General features: G+C 35.9%; 1 protein-coding gene across 8 annotated transcripts in view; it reads right to left on the reverse strand.

Moving 5' to 3' along the window:
• HIVEP1 (HIVEP zinc finger 1) overlaps positions 1-17,302 on the reverse strand; it is a 142,988-nt gene that overhangs the window by 60,552 nt on the left and 65,134 nt on the right. For 7 of the 8 annotated variants that reach the window (XM_060307474.2, XM_060307473.1, XM_060307469.1 and 4 more), the window contains 2 exons: positions 9,360-9,413; positions 8,620-8,679 (listed from right to left, as the gene is read on the reverse strand). In XM_060307474.2, coding sequence (XP_060163457.1) covers positions 8,620-8,679; positions 9,360-9,413 — 114 coding nt within the window. The remainder of the gene's footprint in view (positions 1-8,619; positions 8,680-9,359; positions 9,414-17,302) is intronic. The other variant, XM_030881415.2, reaches the window with a different exon arrangement.

A 17,302-nucleotide genomic window follows, 5' to 3' on the forward strand; every position in this document is an offset into this window, starting at 1 on the left:
TAAACCTTTAGCCAGACTCATCAAGAAGAACAGGGAGAGGACTGAAATCAATAAAATCGGAAATGAAAAAGAATTAACAACGGACAATGCAGAAATACAAAGCATCATAAGAGACTACTAGAAGCAACTCTATGCCAATAAAATGGACAACCTGGATGAAATGGACACTTTCTTAGAAAGGTATACTCTTCCAAGACTAAACCAGGAAGAAATAGAAAATATGAATGGGCCAATCACAAGTAATGAAATTGAAACTGTGATTAAAAATCTCCCAACAATAAAAAGCCCAGGACCAGATGGCTTCACAGGTCAATTCTACCAAACATTTAGGAAAGAGCTAACACCCATCCTTCCCAAACTCTGCCAAAAAACTGCAGAGGAAACAACACTCCCAAACTCATTCTACAAGGCCACCATCACCCTGATACCAAAACAACACAAAGATACTACAAAAAAGGAAAATAACACACCAATATAACTGATGAATATAGATGTAAAAATCCTCAACAAAATACTAGCAAACAGAATCCAACAACACAGCAAAAGGATCATACACAATGATCAAGTGGGATTTATCTCAGGGATGCAAGGATTCTTAAATATATGCAAATCAATCAATGTGATACACCGTATTAACAAATTGAAGGATAAAAACCATATGATCATCTCAACAGATGCAGAAAAAGCTTTTGACAAAATTCAACACCCATTTATGATAAAAGCTCTCCAGAAAATGAGCACAGAGGGAACCTGCCTCAACATAATAAAGGCCATATACGACAAACCCACAGGAAATACCATGCTTAATGGTGAAAAAATGAAAGCATTTCCTCTAAGATCAGGAACAAGACAAGGATGTCCACTCTCACCACTATTATTCAACATAGTTTTGGAAGTTTTAGCCATGGCAATCAGAGAAGAAAAAGACATAAAAGGAATACAAATTGGAAAAGAAGAAGTAAAACTGTCACTGTTTGCAGATGACATGATACTATACATAGATAATCCTAAAGTTGCCACCAGAAAACTACTATAGTTAATCAATGAATTTAGTAAAGTTGCAGAATACAAAATTAATACACAGAAATCTTTTGCATTCCTATACATTGACAATGAAAGATCAGAAAGAGAAATTAAGGAAACAATCCCATTCACCATTGCAACAAAAAGAATAAAATACCTAGGAATAAACCTACCTAAGGAGGTAAAAGACCTGTACTCAGAAAACTATAAGACACTGATGAAAGAAATCAGAGATGACACAAACAGATGGAGAGATATACCATGTTCTTGGATGGGAAGAATCAAGATTGTGAAAATGACTATACTACTGAAAGCAACCTACAGATTCAATGCAATCCCTATCAAATTACCAATGGCATTTTTTACAGAACTAGAACAAAAAGTCTTAAAATCTGTATGGAGGCACAAAAGACCCCAAATAGCTAAAGCAGTCTTGAGGGGAAAAAAAGGAGGTGGAGGAATCAGACTCCTTAACTTCAGACTATACTACAAAGCCACAGTAATCAAGACAGTATGGTCCTGGCACAAAAACAGAAATATCGATCAATGGTACAGGATAGAAAGCCCAGAGATAAACCCATGCACCTATGGTCAACTCATCTATGACAAAAGAGGCAAGGATATACAATGGAGGAAAGCCAGTCTCTTCAATAAGTGGTGCTGAGAAAACTGGACAGCTGCATGTAAAACAATGAAATTAGAACACTCCCTAACACCATGCACAAAAATAAACTCAAAATGGGTTAAAAACCTAAATGTATGACCAGACACTATAAAACTCTTAGAGGAAAACATAGGAAGAACACTCTTTGACATAAGTCACAGCAAGATCTTTTTTGACCCACCTCCTAGAGTAATGGAAATAAAAACAAAGATAAACAAATGGGACCTAATGAAACTTAAAAGCTTTTGCACAGCAAAGGAAAGTACAAACAAGACAAAAAGACAACCCTCAGAATGGGAAAAAATATTTGCAAACGAATCAATGGACAAAGGATTAATCTCCAAACTATATAAACAACTCATGCAGCTCAATATTAAAAAAACAAACAACCCAATCCAAAAATGGGCAGAAGACCTAAATAGACATTTTTCCAAAGAAGGCATACAGATGTCCATGAGGTACATGAAAAGCTGGTCAACATCACTACTTATTAAAAAAATGCAATCAAAACTACAATGAGGTATCACCTTACACGGGTCAGAATGGCCATCATCAAAAAATCTACAAACAACAAATGCTGGAGAGGGTGTAAAGAAAAGGGAACCCTCTTGCACTGTTGGTGGGAATGTAAATTGATACAGCCACCATGGAGAACAGTATGGAGGTTCCTTAAAAAACTAAAAATAGAATTACCATACGATCCAGCAATCCCACTACTGGGCATATACCAGAGAAAACCATAATTCAAAAAGACACCTGCATCCCCAGTGTTCACTGCAGCACTATTTACAATAGCCAGGTCATGGAAGCAACCTAAATGCCCATCGACAGACGAATGGATAAAGAAGATGTGGCACATATATACAATGGAATATTAGTCAGCCATAAAAAGGAACAAAATTGGATCATTTGTAGAGACGTGGATGGACCTACAGACTGTCATACAGAGTGAAGTAAGTCAGAAAGAGAAAAACAAATATCGTATATTAACGCATATATGTGGAATCTACAAAAATGGTACAGATGAACTGGTGTGCAAGGCAGAAATAGAGACACAGATGTAGAGAACAAACGTATAGATGCCAATGGGGGAAAGTGGCAGGGGGGAGGAGCTGTGGGTTGAATTGGGAGATTGGGATGGACATGTATACACTAATATGTATAAAATAGATAATAAGAACCTGTTGTATGTAAAAAAAAAATAAAAGAATGGGTAAGAGGATACAAACCCAAAAGGAAACAACCACACACACACACACACACACACACACACACACACACACTTTCTCTCTCTGTCTCCCTTACTCTCTCTCTCCCTTTCTCTCTCTCTCTCTCTCTCTCTCTGTCTTTCCCACTAACCAGAATTCATCTCACAATTGAAGATAAGAAATATTGGGGATTAATCATACTTTTGGTTAGGTTATAAAAATAAAATAAAAAATAAACAGCCATTAATGCTCATTTAATTACACTATTTCCTGGTAATTAATTTATAAACTAGCTAGCATTATTATAATACTGAAATAATTAAACTGTGTTCCTTTAAAAAATTCAATAGTTCAGACATCTCACTAATATATTACACTAGCCCTTCCATTGACTGTATCCGTGTGAGCTTTCATTTTATAAATTGCTAATGCCTTTCCAAGTTTATAACATTTTAAGTAACCCAACCAAGTTTTGTTTTATTGCACATACTTTCTCTCAGGCTGTTTTAAAACATTTTAATCTTATCTTATATTTAATTTTATCTTAACATTATTCATTTTAATTTAATAAAAATCAGTCCAACTTTTCCAGTATGCCACCTAAAGTTTAGTCTCACTTAGGAAGGACTTCATCATCCCTAATTATAGGAACATGCTCTTGTATTTTCTTAAGTATTCTTAGCAGAATTCTTAAGGAAGAGAATGTCACTGGCATTAAAGCATAACCTTATTAACATAAAATACTATTCCAAATGAAACTTCATTTCTTTTTTTTTAATATCACATGTGCTATTTAAAAAAGAAAAAAAATGGGAGTGTTTTTCACTCCTTGCAAACTTATTCATATTATAAGGAGCTTAAAAAAATTTAGGAAAGTAGGTGAGCAAACTCTGGCTTTCATATTTACCCACTAATTAGAGTTCACAATCTAGTTTTTTGCTCATTAGTCTGTCACGTTCACTTCTGAATTACTCAATCTAGTTTTACATAGGAACCTAACTTCCCTCAAGCTTCCCCAGATAACAAGAGGGTAATTCCAGGCCATTCATTATGCCTATGTTAACAAAAATCCTACTTGTCAAGTGACTCCTTGGAGCAGGTCTGAATATCACAGAGTTATTTCAGCAGGACAGATTCCTTAATGTATTTCTTAAGCCATAAACTGCTTATATCCTTAGGACCCATTAGTCTCATATACATGGTAAAATAGATGATTAACTGAAATTATCTTTTAAATAAAAATTTTCTGGTGGCTAGAGTATATAATTTCAGAGTGATGGCTTCTAAAAGGAAACTATAGGTATTATGGTGGTGATTTCAGGATTTTGCTGTTTGAGACAGAATAATATGAAAAAATCCCAGTGCAAGCTGACCTAAAATCTCCACCTTTTCCTATACCCACTGTTTGACTCCTATTTTTTCCTGAATCATTACAATATTCTTTTAAAAGGTGATCTCTTTATTCAACGGCTTAATTTAGAACAGGACTAACTGTACTACAGATTCAACTATCACTAGAATACAGCTCTCATCCAGTTATGATGCAGAATAATATTAGAATAACACAGACTAGAGAAGTCCTCATGCCACTTTCTGGTTGCAGTCCCTGGGATAAGGTTATTTAACAGTTTTCAACTTCAGCTTTTCCATCTTTGTAAAATGGTGAATTTATCTGTAAAATGCTGAATTCTAAATTTCTAACATAAATTCTAGGAGCATTTTTATAGAACATTCCCTGAAACTTTTGACTATACTGTATTCAGAAACAGAGAGTAAATTATTTTAGAAATACAAACTGGTTTTAAAAATCAATTAACATAACAATGCAATTAAGTCAGAAATCACTAACAAAAAAATAAAATCCCCAACCATCCCCAAGGGAAAAAAATTCTATCAAGAGAGGGAAAAAAGAAACCAGCACAGAAATTAATGAAAGCAGCGAACATGAAGTCATATTTAATACAGCTAAAGCAAGGTCTACAAGGAAATCAATAGCTTTAAATGATTCTAACAGGAAAGAATAGACTTAAAAATGAATAAGCCCAGTTTCCAACTTAAGAAATTTCATAACAGAATAAGCTCAAAAAAGAGGAAAAGATAATAAAGAGAAAAATGTAATGAAATGGGAAAGTATGATACAAGAAAATATCAAGAAACTCAGAAGTTGGTACAATAAAAGGGGAGTGAAGCAGACAAACCTCTGGCAAGACTAATCAAGACAGAGAGAAAAGGCACAAATGAACAATATTAACAGTGAGAAAATGGAGACACAACTACAGGTCCAGCAGCAATGAGAGAGAGTAAGAGAATACCATGAATGACGTTTTGCCAATAAATGTGAATGGTTAATAAAATGGATAAATTATAAGAAGAATATCTGATTGAAGAGAAAAAAGAAAACTCGAATAATCTCATATTATTAAATACATTGACTTGGTCAATTAATCTATGACAAAGGAGTCAAGAATATACACTGGAGAAAAGACAGTCTCTTCAATAAGTGGTGCTGAGAAAACTGGACAGCTACATGTAAAAGAGTGAAATTAGAACATTCTCTAATACCATATACAAAAATAAACCCGGAATGGATTAAAGACCTAAATGTAAGACTGGATACTACAAAACTCCTAGAGGAAAACACAGGCAAAACACTTTTTTTCATAAATCACAGCGGTATTTTTTTTGGATCCATCTCCTAAAGTAAAGGAAATAAAAGTAAAAATAAGCAAATGGGACCTAATTAAACTTAACAGCTTTTGCGTAGCAAAGGAAACCATCAACAAAATGAAAAGACAACCAACTGAATGGGAGAAAATATTTGCAAATGATGTGACCTATAAGGGATTAATATCCAGCATACATAAACAGCTCATACAACTCAACATCAAAAAAAAAAAAAACCTGATTAAAAACTGGGGCAGAAGAACTGAATAGACATTTTCCCAAAGAGGAAATGCAGATGGCCAACAGGCACGTGAAAACATCACTAATCATCAGGGAAATGCACATCAAAACCACAATGAGGTATCACTTCACACCCATCAGGATGGCTATCATCAAAAAGAACACAAATAACAAATATTGGTGAAGATGTGGAAAAAGGGGAACCCTTGTACACTGTTGTGGGAATGTAAAATGGTGCAGCCACTGTGGAAAACAATACAGAGGTTTCTCAAAAAGCTGAAAATAGAACTACCATATGACCCAGCAATTCCACTCCTGGGTATATATCCAAAAAACCAAAAACACTAATTTGAAAAGATACATGTACCCCAATGTTCATAACATCATCATTTACAATTACCAAGGTAGGTGTCCATCAACAGATGAATGGATAAAGAAGATGTGGAATACATACACACAGAATGGAATACCACTAAGCCATAAAAAATAATGAAATTTTTCCAACTGCAAATAATATAATTTTATTTTTAAAGCTCAAACTCAGACAAAACCAAAAAGGATATTGTTTGAGAATACACAATTATTTTTAAGAAGCACTAAAATGATGATGCAAACTTAAGAACACTTAAATATCTCTACCAAGCAGATAGTGGGATGAAATGGAGACTAGCATGTAGGCTGATACAACAGTACATATTAGCAATGTGCCAGTTCTTAAATTGGGTTTTGGAATCAAAGATTACCATGTTATTCTTATGATTTATAATAATGCATATTACATATACTAAGTATTATGTATTAAGTGTACGTGATAATATATAATATTACACATTATATATGTAATAATATATGATATATGTGATAATATATATTACATATTACATATGTAATAATATATATTATTTATATATTATTTTATGTGTCAAATATTGTGTGATAAAAATTTAAAACAAAGTATTAAAATTAAAGTTTATTCATGAGACAGCATATAAAAGCTTTCCTAACTGATCTATTTATTTCTTCCCAGTTTATTTCATACATATTCATCACTACATCTGTGACATTCACTATTTATTTTATTTAAATCTCGTGCAATAATTTTAGAAATAGTGTCAAGCACAGTGGATGTTTAGACCAAGTAAATAGTGCTGTAAGGAAGAAAATAAGGACATTATAGAGAACTGTGTGAATGTTGCATGCTATATTTATCCCCAAATTGGTTAAAATCAAAGTAAATCACATTCTAGTCATCTGACTTTCATTCATAAGCGGAGAGAAAGAATAAAAAAAAATATTACCATAATTTAGTGCACTTCATTATCCTATTGGTGTATAATGAGCCAAGTCAGTTTCTTTGCCACCGTATTATACTAAACAGATGAATCCTTCCTTAAAATGTTAGAAAACAGGAAAGATATCTTTTTTAATCTACCAATAAGCAAGGTTTGTTTTCCTTAAGAGCCTACCGGTATGCTAAATGCTTCTGAAGATAAATTAGTTACTTGTCCTAATGGTTAAAAAAAGAAGGGGAGTGGGAAGAACCTTGAATAGGTTAAGGACCACAGCATCTTCAATGGAGATGAAGCCTTAGAAACATGAGCAATGTAGAAAAAAAGGCAGATGTAGAAAAAGTTAACATGTCAGGGGAAATAACCAAAAGCATGTTGGAAAAAATAGTGAAAAAGTGGTCTATTCTATATGACTTATCTTAATCAATAAAAATAAATAACTCTAAATTTTTAAAGTATATTCTTCGAAAGAATAAATGAATTTCCTTTCACCAAACAGACAGCTTAGCAAGCAAAGACCTGAGAAATCTCAAGACGTTTATTACTCAAAAATTTTATCTCATGTTGTTAAAGACAAACTGATGTTACTCCTCAATTATATTTTGGAGGAAAACTATTTTATTTTTAATTTGCCCAGAATGCGTATGTAAAACTGAAAGCTGAGTAGAAATTCTAGGCAGTGAATTGCACAGAACAATGCTCACTTGGTATTCATCCTGGGTCTTAAATAAGTGTAGCCTGCCAAATGCAGGCCACTGGACTATTTTCAACTTCATTATCCAATTTCTTTTTCTAGAACCTCTGTTTCATTTCCCCCTTCCTATCAGACATTTAGTTCATGGTTTTTAAAGCTCTTTGCCACAGGGGTAGGAAAGAGGGGGAAAAGGAAGACAAGAACAGATTTATTTCCCTAACTGAAGCAGCTCTAAACCATCAGTAGATGTGGAAAAGATTGACCATGACAAAGAACTTTAAATTGTTAGGTTCTTATAGCCTGAGTGTCTCAAATGCTTCATGATTTCAGCAATGTGGGAAGGGATATTCAGTCAACCTTTCAAAGGAACGGTGTGGCTGTGGTGACTTCTCTGCTCTTCTTAGACTTGTGTTTCTGCAAGAGTGTCATTAAAGGGTCGTATTTGATATGGGCCTCCCAGAGATCCCATGGTGGGTGAGGGGAGAGAAAAAAGAAGGAAGACACTTTAAGGTGTCCGCGCATCACAGCGTCACTACTCAGACAAACCCCAGACAACCCTGGAGACTTCACAGGCTCGTCCAAGGGATAGAGAAGCTGGACAACCGGAAATTATTTCCACTAATGATACCTAGTTAGGAAGCTAACTAGATTTAAAAAAATGACTTTCCATTGGAATCCTACGTAGCTAAATTACTCTGCCAAAATATCCCACTGTAATTAGAAGATACAACAAGGATAAAGCACTAAAAAATCATGAAATCTAAATGCCATAAAGAGAACCATAGATCCTTCTATTCAATTCTACGCATTAACAGAGAGTGTTGGAACTCTACCCACCTTCCTTTCTTCCTCCCCTCCCACAGGCTGTTGTACATGGAAAGCATTTTTTCGTATGACCTGGGAAAATAATCAGTATGCTTTCTGTGATGAAAACCAATTTTTGCTTTTAAGCTTTTTATTCTTTACACAAAATTTACCCATTATAACTAGTGAAAGAACAAAATCCAGATAAATAAAGGTTAATCACCTTCCTCTGCCCCTTCTCTCACCATTGCAACAAATCACCACAGTCAACTGAAATAATTAACATTTTTTAAAAGCTGCATAACATCCCCAAATATGAAGGTACTACAATTGATGCAATTATTCCCGGCAATGACTAACATTTGGGTTATTTTAGGTGTCTTAGGTTTTTGTCATTTCACAAAGAATACTGCACCACGTGAACACACATATGCACACACATATGGGAACACAGTACCATCAGTACTCATTATACTGGTGACTTGATTGCTATGGGACAGTCTCCCAAACAGGACTTTCAGAAAAGCTGCAACCATCTTTCATATTCCCACCAGCAAAATAGTAACATGTGGGAAACAGTTACAGAATATGCTATGCAGTTAAAACATTTCACAAAGCAAAGTCCATAGACTTTTAGGTATCAATCAGTTTAAGGTGATTTTTAACTTTGGGATATGTTTACACTGATTCATTTAGAGAGGCTGCGATAATAAGATATTTATACAGGAATCTCTGCAAGAATAAAGCCTATACTGGGGTTGATTTTAATTTACCTTTTTTTGACACTTCTGCCCCATTGAGTTCTTTTTGTGCTTCTTCAATTTTGTCTAAGAAAAACAGCAACAAAAAATTATAAGTCAATTCATCATACACAAATAAGAATACAGTAAAACAAATATTATTACTTATGAACAGTACCTGACGCATAGTAATAAATATTTGTTGAATGAATTATTTATGAAACAAATATGTGTAAACTGTTAAAGTAATAATAAAGTCCTTTTAAAAATTATACTTATAATTTTATGTCTTAGTCACAGGGACTACTTCCAATTGTTTCCACAATGCAAGTAATTAGTGCATTTTAAATACTGAACCATAGTTTAAAAATGTTTAGCTGAGTAATAAAAGTATGTAAACATAATACTTTCTTTATGAAGACACACAGATTTTATTAGAGAGATACAGCAAATGCCTACTGGCTTAGAAACAAGTCTAAGCAAAGTTCATAGATAGCCTCAGACCTAAGCCAAACACGGAAGAGATAAAAGAAAGGATGGAAAAATAAAGGAAATGATGGGCTGAAGAGCAGCAACACAATACCCATCACTTTTGCCAACCCTTGATTACAGAATAGTTATCAATGAAGTGTGAGGGTGGAATACTGCATTAAAGAGATACCAGATAAAACTAATGACTACAGAAGTGCTATATATGCACACAGTTTTGAAAGAAGCAATAACTAACGAAGAGCTGGGACGGCTGCCTCAGGAGTGGTTGGGAGAGGGAGGCACATGGGCCCAGAGCCTGTAGGTCTCCCATGTGAGCTTTGAGCACAATTAGATTTTGTAAATAAGCACATGTTCTACTTTGGTAACAATTAATTTAAATTTTATAAGGAGATATATATTTGATGATTTATGACAGCAACCAATTCCAAATTTAATACAGTGGTCTAAGTGCTAATTATAATGGTAAAAGTAACAAAATTCCTAGGGTACTATTTTGTACTGAAATGAATACAGTAACCATAATTATGCAACATTTTAGATAGTCCCTTGGCGTACAGTTTAAACGCTTTCAAAATATTGGTATGTCAGCCATTCATGCCTCCCAGCATCCACCAGCAGCTCCCCAAATGCCCTCTACTGGCCATGGAAGATGCAGCCTCCAAAATGGCATCCTTCCCCAACTAAATAGGGCACAGATCCCACCATATGCCCTTCAAGTTCTGGTTCTATCTGCCTTTTCCCCATCAGCCTTTCCAGAAAAGCCAGAAATCCACAGAACCTTCGATTTACTGATCAAACTTCTTTCAATTGCATGTTGATCCATCCATCCTGCCATATCAGGGCAGCGGCGGGGGGGGAGCATCAGAATAAAGGAAACAAGCAATGGTTAATCGTAACTAAATCTTCATCCTGACAAATGCACTCGCCACAGCAATGTCCTATTTGCTTCCTGCTAATTACCAGACCCAGGATAAGATTTGAGGGGAGAAGAGACTATCTTTGGAAATAATACAATTTCTTCTCATTTACAAACTTTAGTTATTTCTCCTGAAATGATGAGTGAAATTGGAAACAGTACTGAAAAAAAAAAACACAAACCCTTATTAAATGCAGAAAGTAGATCCTGCGCTTAGCAGTACTTTTACTTCAAAAGGAGAATTCCAAACGTATGGGTGAAACCTGGATTAACACGAGTAACAAAAAGACAAGGCCCACTTTTTCAAAAAATAAAATGTACTAAGTACATTGGAGACATTCAAAATGTAAATAAATATTAAATATACAGTCTTTGAGAAACATAAAAATGAAAAGCGCTATTATTTCTCTGCCAGCTGTTTGTCCAAACTTGAGAACCATAAATAATATATACATATATATTATGTATATTCATAGTAGTAATGACTGTTTAAGAGTTTATGCACACAAAATTTGGCATTATACAATAAAACGACTTCTTATTAATAGAACCAACTGGGGCTCAAGGCAGCAAAAACTCATGACTTGACATAATATTTAAAGAATAGCTTCTATTTAGTATACTGAGGTTTGGCCACCTTCTATTTGTACTTTAACATAACAAATTCTTGCAAAAATGACCTCAATTTACATTTGTGTATAAATCAGTAGATTTAGGATATCTAGTGTGTTAGGTATAGGCATCTACTTAAATGCCTTTACCTGGAGCTCCAGTTCAATAGGTAAATACAGTCTTCAATGAGAGAGCTTATAATAGCCATTATAAGATTTTGCCTCAATTTTTAGAGAAAGTCCTGTTTATAGTTAACCTATGTTTTATAATTCTCCTGATAAAAGATGATGTTTTAAAGACACTCTCCAAAACTACAGAGAAAGTACTCATTTATTATATGCTCTTAATTGGTTCAGACAAGGCAATTCACTAGTATTTAAAAGCAACATTTATCATTTTTTTCACTATGACCCAGAGTAAGAAAGATATTTTTACATTCCAACCAATTACACATGTGCATCTTTATTATGTATATACATAATTCAGAAACCAGCTTACCCACACTCTAATTTCTATCCTTTCCTAGTAAAAATGGAAAATGCTGCCTTGCTCAAATACACTGATTTCACAACCCACTGCTGGAGCAAACCTGCGGCTTGAAACTCACTGATAGAAAGAGCAGTCCTCAACCAAGGGCAACACTTCCCAGCCAGGACATATCTCATTGTAAGCCCTGACTGGCAGGGGGGTGCGTGTGGTTTATAATGGGATCTCAGATTCTGAGACATCTTCCATCATGCCCTCCCCAGTGTCACTGTTACCTGAGGTAATAACTTCACAAAGACTGCACATTCAGAAATAAACAGTAGTTTCTCTGTTGCTTAAAAATAAAAACAGATATATATGCAAAATTGACATTCACACCAGTGGTAAATCTAAAATAAGTAACATATTCTTACTCTAATGAGTTCTTACCGTATTTAAATTAAGATGTAATTCTAATTAATTCAGTTTTTACTAAATACACTTGGAGTTGTTACCTGGAAAAGATCCCAGCAACACATGAATGGATCCATAATTGTCCCTAAGATCCAGAAGGGCCCATGGCTGAAAGAGTGGCAGGCTGAGAGGAAGGGTACTGACAGTGTAGGTTAGGTTTTGGTTCTGCAACTATTAAAAATGTACACCTTCTTACAGTTTTTCTTCTCTGGTAAAGCACAGAAACTATTTGTTAATGGTAAAGGCTATGAACAATCTTGTTTAATGCCTTACATATTTTAAAACTTTTGTTTGTACAAGAAAACAATGCAAAACATTTTGTTTTCATCATAGGTAAATAACTGTAAATAAAGAAAAAAATGTTGATTTGTGGAGCATAATCTGAAACCACTGAGCCAAAAAAAAAAAAAAAGTCCTGGAGCCCTTAGGAAACCACCGTTCTTTTGGGGTTCTGGGAAGAAGACTAGATAATTAAAAACAAATCGTTTGGAAAAATAAAGCAATCTTCAAATGAGAGCTCACAGCAAGTGCCTGTCTCTGACCCTTTTCACCCTGCGGTGAAGTGGGGGCGATGGGCCTCCTGTACCATCTCAGATCCTCGACACCACTCCTCAAGAGCCCTGCGACTCAGTACATACATCATAGCTTTGGGGACCGACTCATTAAATTGTTAGGATTTGGTTCAACAACTGCTGAGGGTTTTATATTGCACTGAATGTCTGCCTGGTGTCAGGTACAAAAGGAAGAACCAGAAATATAAAGCTGAAAGAATGGCTCCCCTGGAGGACCTTACGGATTATTCTACCTCTTAAACAAGCATTTTAACATCAATTTGACGGTAAATATAAAGCCTGATTCCCTGTGCAGCGAACACAGTTGTCTGTCATCCCACTCCCTCCTCTGCAGCTCCAGCCACACCCCTGGTGCAGGCTCCCTCAGGTCCCTGAGACTCTTCCCGCTAGCTGCCCTCCCACCCCATCCCTTCAGGATGTCACCTCCTCTAGGAAACCTGCTCTGACACCCTCCTCAGAGCCATTGCTTCCTTCTCTGTGCCACCACCCCTGCGTGTAGGATCCGTCTTTCCACAGCTATGTATCTGGTGATCATTAGTAACAACGACAGTAAGGCAGACTGAGTGATTTACTGGCCTTAAAAATGCTGACGATAACCTGCCAAGTGACACACAGAAGCAAGGGTACACTCTGAAAAAGGGAAAAAGGCGTATCTGCACACAAACTGAAACTGGCATTAGGTGGTTTCACGTAAGAGCCTGGCGTTTTATCTTCCTTAATGTTATAAATGATTCCTACATTTGGGAAATTGCATCAGTGCACTGAAAGCACCTGAATCAACTATTTATCACTCCATTAGATTATCAAGGAGTAAAACGATCTCTCCCCTAATTCTAGTAGCTCATGCTTCTCTCCTGCTGTTCTGACAGGCACCCATAACTTCTGCTCTGACACCTAGAGGCTCTCCTTCTTCACTGAGCCCTGAAAACATAAAGTGGAAACACTAACAGTAAATTTTACGAAGTAGATCCTAAGGAACTGTAAAAGGCTGAAGAGATACCATCTGATTGAAAAAAGATCACCACATGTGACTGCACTATTTTTACTACTGAATAAACCTAACTCCCATGTCCCTCATCACACGTCAGTACAAGCCCCCTGTTCTCACTGGTAACTGCTAGAGCTATTTCAATAAGACTAAATATATGACAATGACGTAATGTTAAAAATGCATCCAATACCCATAACCACGTATGCATGGTCGTCTAAATGATGATCCCAATGTTCACTACTAAATCAGCTAAGGAAACCTACCTTTATAAGTAACACGTTTTAACCTGTCAGTTACACATCTTTCCTATCTCTAGACCTATGTCTTTCAGGGAGGCAGACTCTACAATAATGCCGAAAATGATAGTCTAGACTAGTAATATTTCAAACTGAAAAATATTGCTTGAAATAAGTAAAAAAAAAAAAGAGAGAGAGAGAGACTCAACTCGGCACTCATGAATTTGAAGACTGTGATTTACTAGTAAAAATTCTAGAAAAAAATAAAATTACTCAACTTGATCCAGAAAGAGAAAAACTCAACTAGAATAACGAGGGATGATTGAGAAAGTTACCAGAGAACAACACAGAATTACTTTTTTAGAGGTTAAAGGCCAAGATGGTTTTATTATCAAATTCTTACCAATTCTGAAGAATAAAGCATTTCCTAAACTATCCCAGAGTACAAGCTAACACAAAAGGTGTTCTAAACCATTTTTAAAAGCTGCTATAACCCTGATATCAAAATATGACTGCAGGGGCAGAAGAATCAACACTCCATACAAGGCTCACAAATGAATATGGATGTAACAACCTACATCCAGAAGTACATTCCACAGTTAGAAAGCCACGTCCAAGGAGGGTGCACAGTAAGCATGCAAAGACATTTCAGTATTAGGAAGCATGTTATTATCATTTGTAACAGGACAGGACGGGGGTGGTGGGAAGGTAATTTAAATAATGTCCAACATGTACTTGATTAAAACACCTGTCTCTAGTGTAAACAAAAACAAAACAAAAAACCCTCCACGATAAATAAAAAAGGATATGCTTCATCATATTAACAAAGTGGTATTCTAATAAACACCCTAAAACAGAGAAATTAGCCAATAACCTATCACTTCCTTTAGGAAGCCTTCCCTGACCCTTCCCCCAGGCCCTGGTCTGCGCCCCCAGCACAGTGTTCTAAGGCCCAGAGCAGCATTCATCACGGGATATTCCGAGAGCCTGCATGCTCACACGCTTTCTTCATTAAAACTATATCTTATTCAACAGAGTACACAGGTGCTTAGATCACTAGAGCCTCAACACATATTTGTTCAATAAAGGAATTGCTATTGCCGTATTTATGGTAGCATTTATGTTAAATTAACAATTACTTGTGGACAATTTTACATGTAAAACAATAAAGGACTAGTTAAAGAACTATGGTACTTCCATACAACAGAATATTATTTAGCCATTAAAAATGTTTTAAAAATACTTACTGATAGAAAAAAATGCTCAAAGTGTATGACGTAAAAACATTTTGTGCCACATAGATGTACACACACACACAGATCTATAAAGAAATAGGCTCAAACGTAATGATTATCTGAGGGTAGAATATTAACAGTTTTAATGTTATTTCTATTTTCTTCAATTACTCAATTATCTATAATAAATATTTTAATATAAAAATAAATATTATTTAAATTTAATAAAAACTAAAAACCCTAAAAATATGCGATCAAATTATTTTTTTAAAATATGTCAGCTGGCTATAGGTTCTAAATTCCAAATTTCCAGATCATATGAAAGACTCTGGGTAGTTTCTAAAACATAAAAACATTAATATAGTGAATGGTTCATTCAGTTCAGAATATATTTATTAGCTCCTGTGGGCTAGCCCTAGGGATACACAAAGATGACTAATCTTACAGGTAGGAACTTATAGAAGTAAATGAGCAATCCCTCTACACGCAGTAACTGGGTGACTAAGTCCGTGGGGTCCTAGGGGAACACTGAAGGGTGTGAATGCGGCTGTCTTGGAAATAGGAAGACTGGTCCTGCAACACCTTCATGGAAGAAATAATACATGGGCTGAATACGCAGAGAAGAAAAGGAGAGATCTTGTCTAGAGGAGGAGGAAATTCAGGGAGGGAAGCATGAGGCGGATGGAGAGGCAAAGACGCAGAAAACAAGACAGAGTCAGGCACTCCCAGCAGTCTGCAGCATAAATCCGGAGACAACAGGTCTAAGCACACAGGGTTTGAGAGCTACCGTCTTACATAACTGGTTGCTAAAACCATACCACAGGGTAGGTGGAAGCAAAAATATAACTATTCTATGAAGTAATTTGGCCATAGCATCAAGATCCTTGAAACCCATCTCTGTATTTTAATATATTGATTCAACTATTGGAAATCTAGACTGAGGCTATGAAAGGAGTGGAACAAAGGCTATTCATCAGAGTACTTTTCATAACAGAAAAAAACCTAAATAACCAATGACACCCGGAATATAGCAGATGCTCAATAAATATGCGTTGAATACTTGAGAAATGGTTAAGTAAATTATGGTACCTTCATATAATAGAATATCAAAGAAAAACTATATTATAGGCTTCTAGAAGGACCTACTGAATCAGAAACTATAGAAATGGTGGCCCAGATTGTATAAGTTTTGAAAGCTTTGACAAGTGGTTTTAATGGGCCACCTACCCTCCAGTTAAGAATCCTTGGGATGAGAAGTAGAGAAACCCAAGAGAAGGACAAAGAAGAAAAAAAGACAAGAATGGCTGAAAAAAAATTAGGAGAACCAAAAACAATTTGGCCACAGAAGTCAAGAAAACAGTGTTTCATTATCAAATCAGTAGATGATGCAACTGATAGAGACTGAAAAAGCTTCACTGGATTGAGCAATTAAGAGGTCCTGGTGATGCTTCCCGGAGCCTGCAGTGGAATGAGAGGGCGGAGGGCAGAGGGCTGAGAAAGTGATGGGACAGGAGGTGGAGGACAGAATAGAGCAGAACTGTCTTTCAAAACACTCAGCAAAAAACAAGAGAGTGAACTTGGGGGCCAGAGAGAAACACACGGTCAAGGGTGGGTTGTCCGATTTGATGTGTTTTTCAAAGATGTTTATAAACCCAAGGGAAGGAACCAATAAAAAGGGAGTAAAGATACAGGCGAGAGTGTGGGATGTGAAGGGCAAGGCACTGAAGAAAGTGGGGGCCAGCGTCAAGTCCGGGCGGAGGGCTGGTTCTGAATAGGGAAACACCCAGGGCGATTCCCTGAGGTCAGAGGGAAGAGAAGGAGAAGGATGTGTTGGGTAAAGTCTGCTGATGAGAAGGATGAGTTAGAGGGAGTTCACATCCAACTTCCACAATTTTATTGAGCTAAGAGGCGTGGTTGTCTACAAAGAAAAAGGAGTTTAGCGTTTATGTTAAGGGGTCTTAGAGACCGGTAAAAATTAGACAG

This window comes from Globicephala melas, chromosome 11 (genome assembly GCF_963455315.2).
Source record: "Globicephala melas chromosome 11, mGloMel1.2, whole genome shotgun sequence".
Taxonomy (NCBI): Eukaryota; Metazoa; Chordata; class Mammalia; order Artiodactyla; family Delphinidae; genus Globicephala; species Globicephala melas.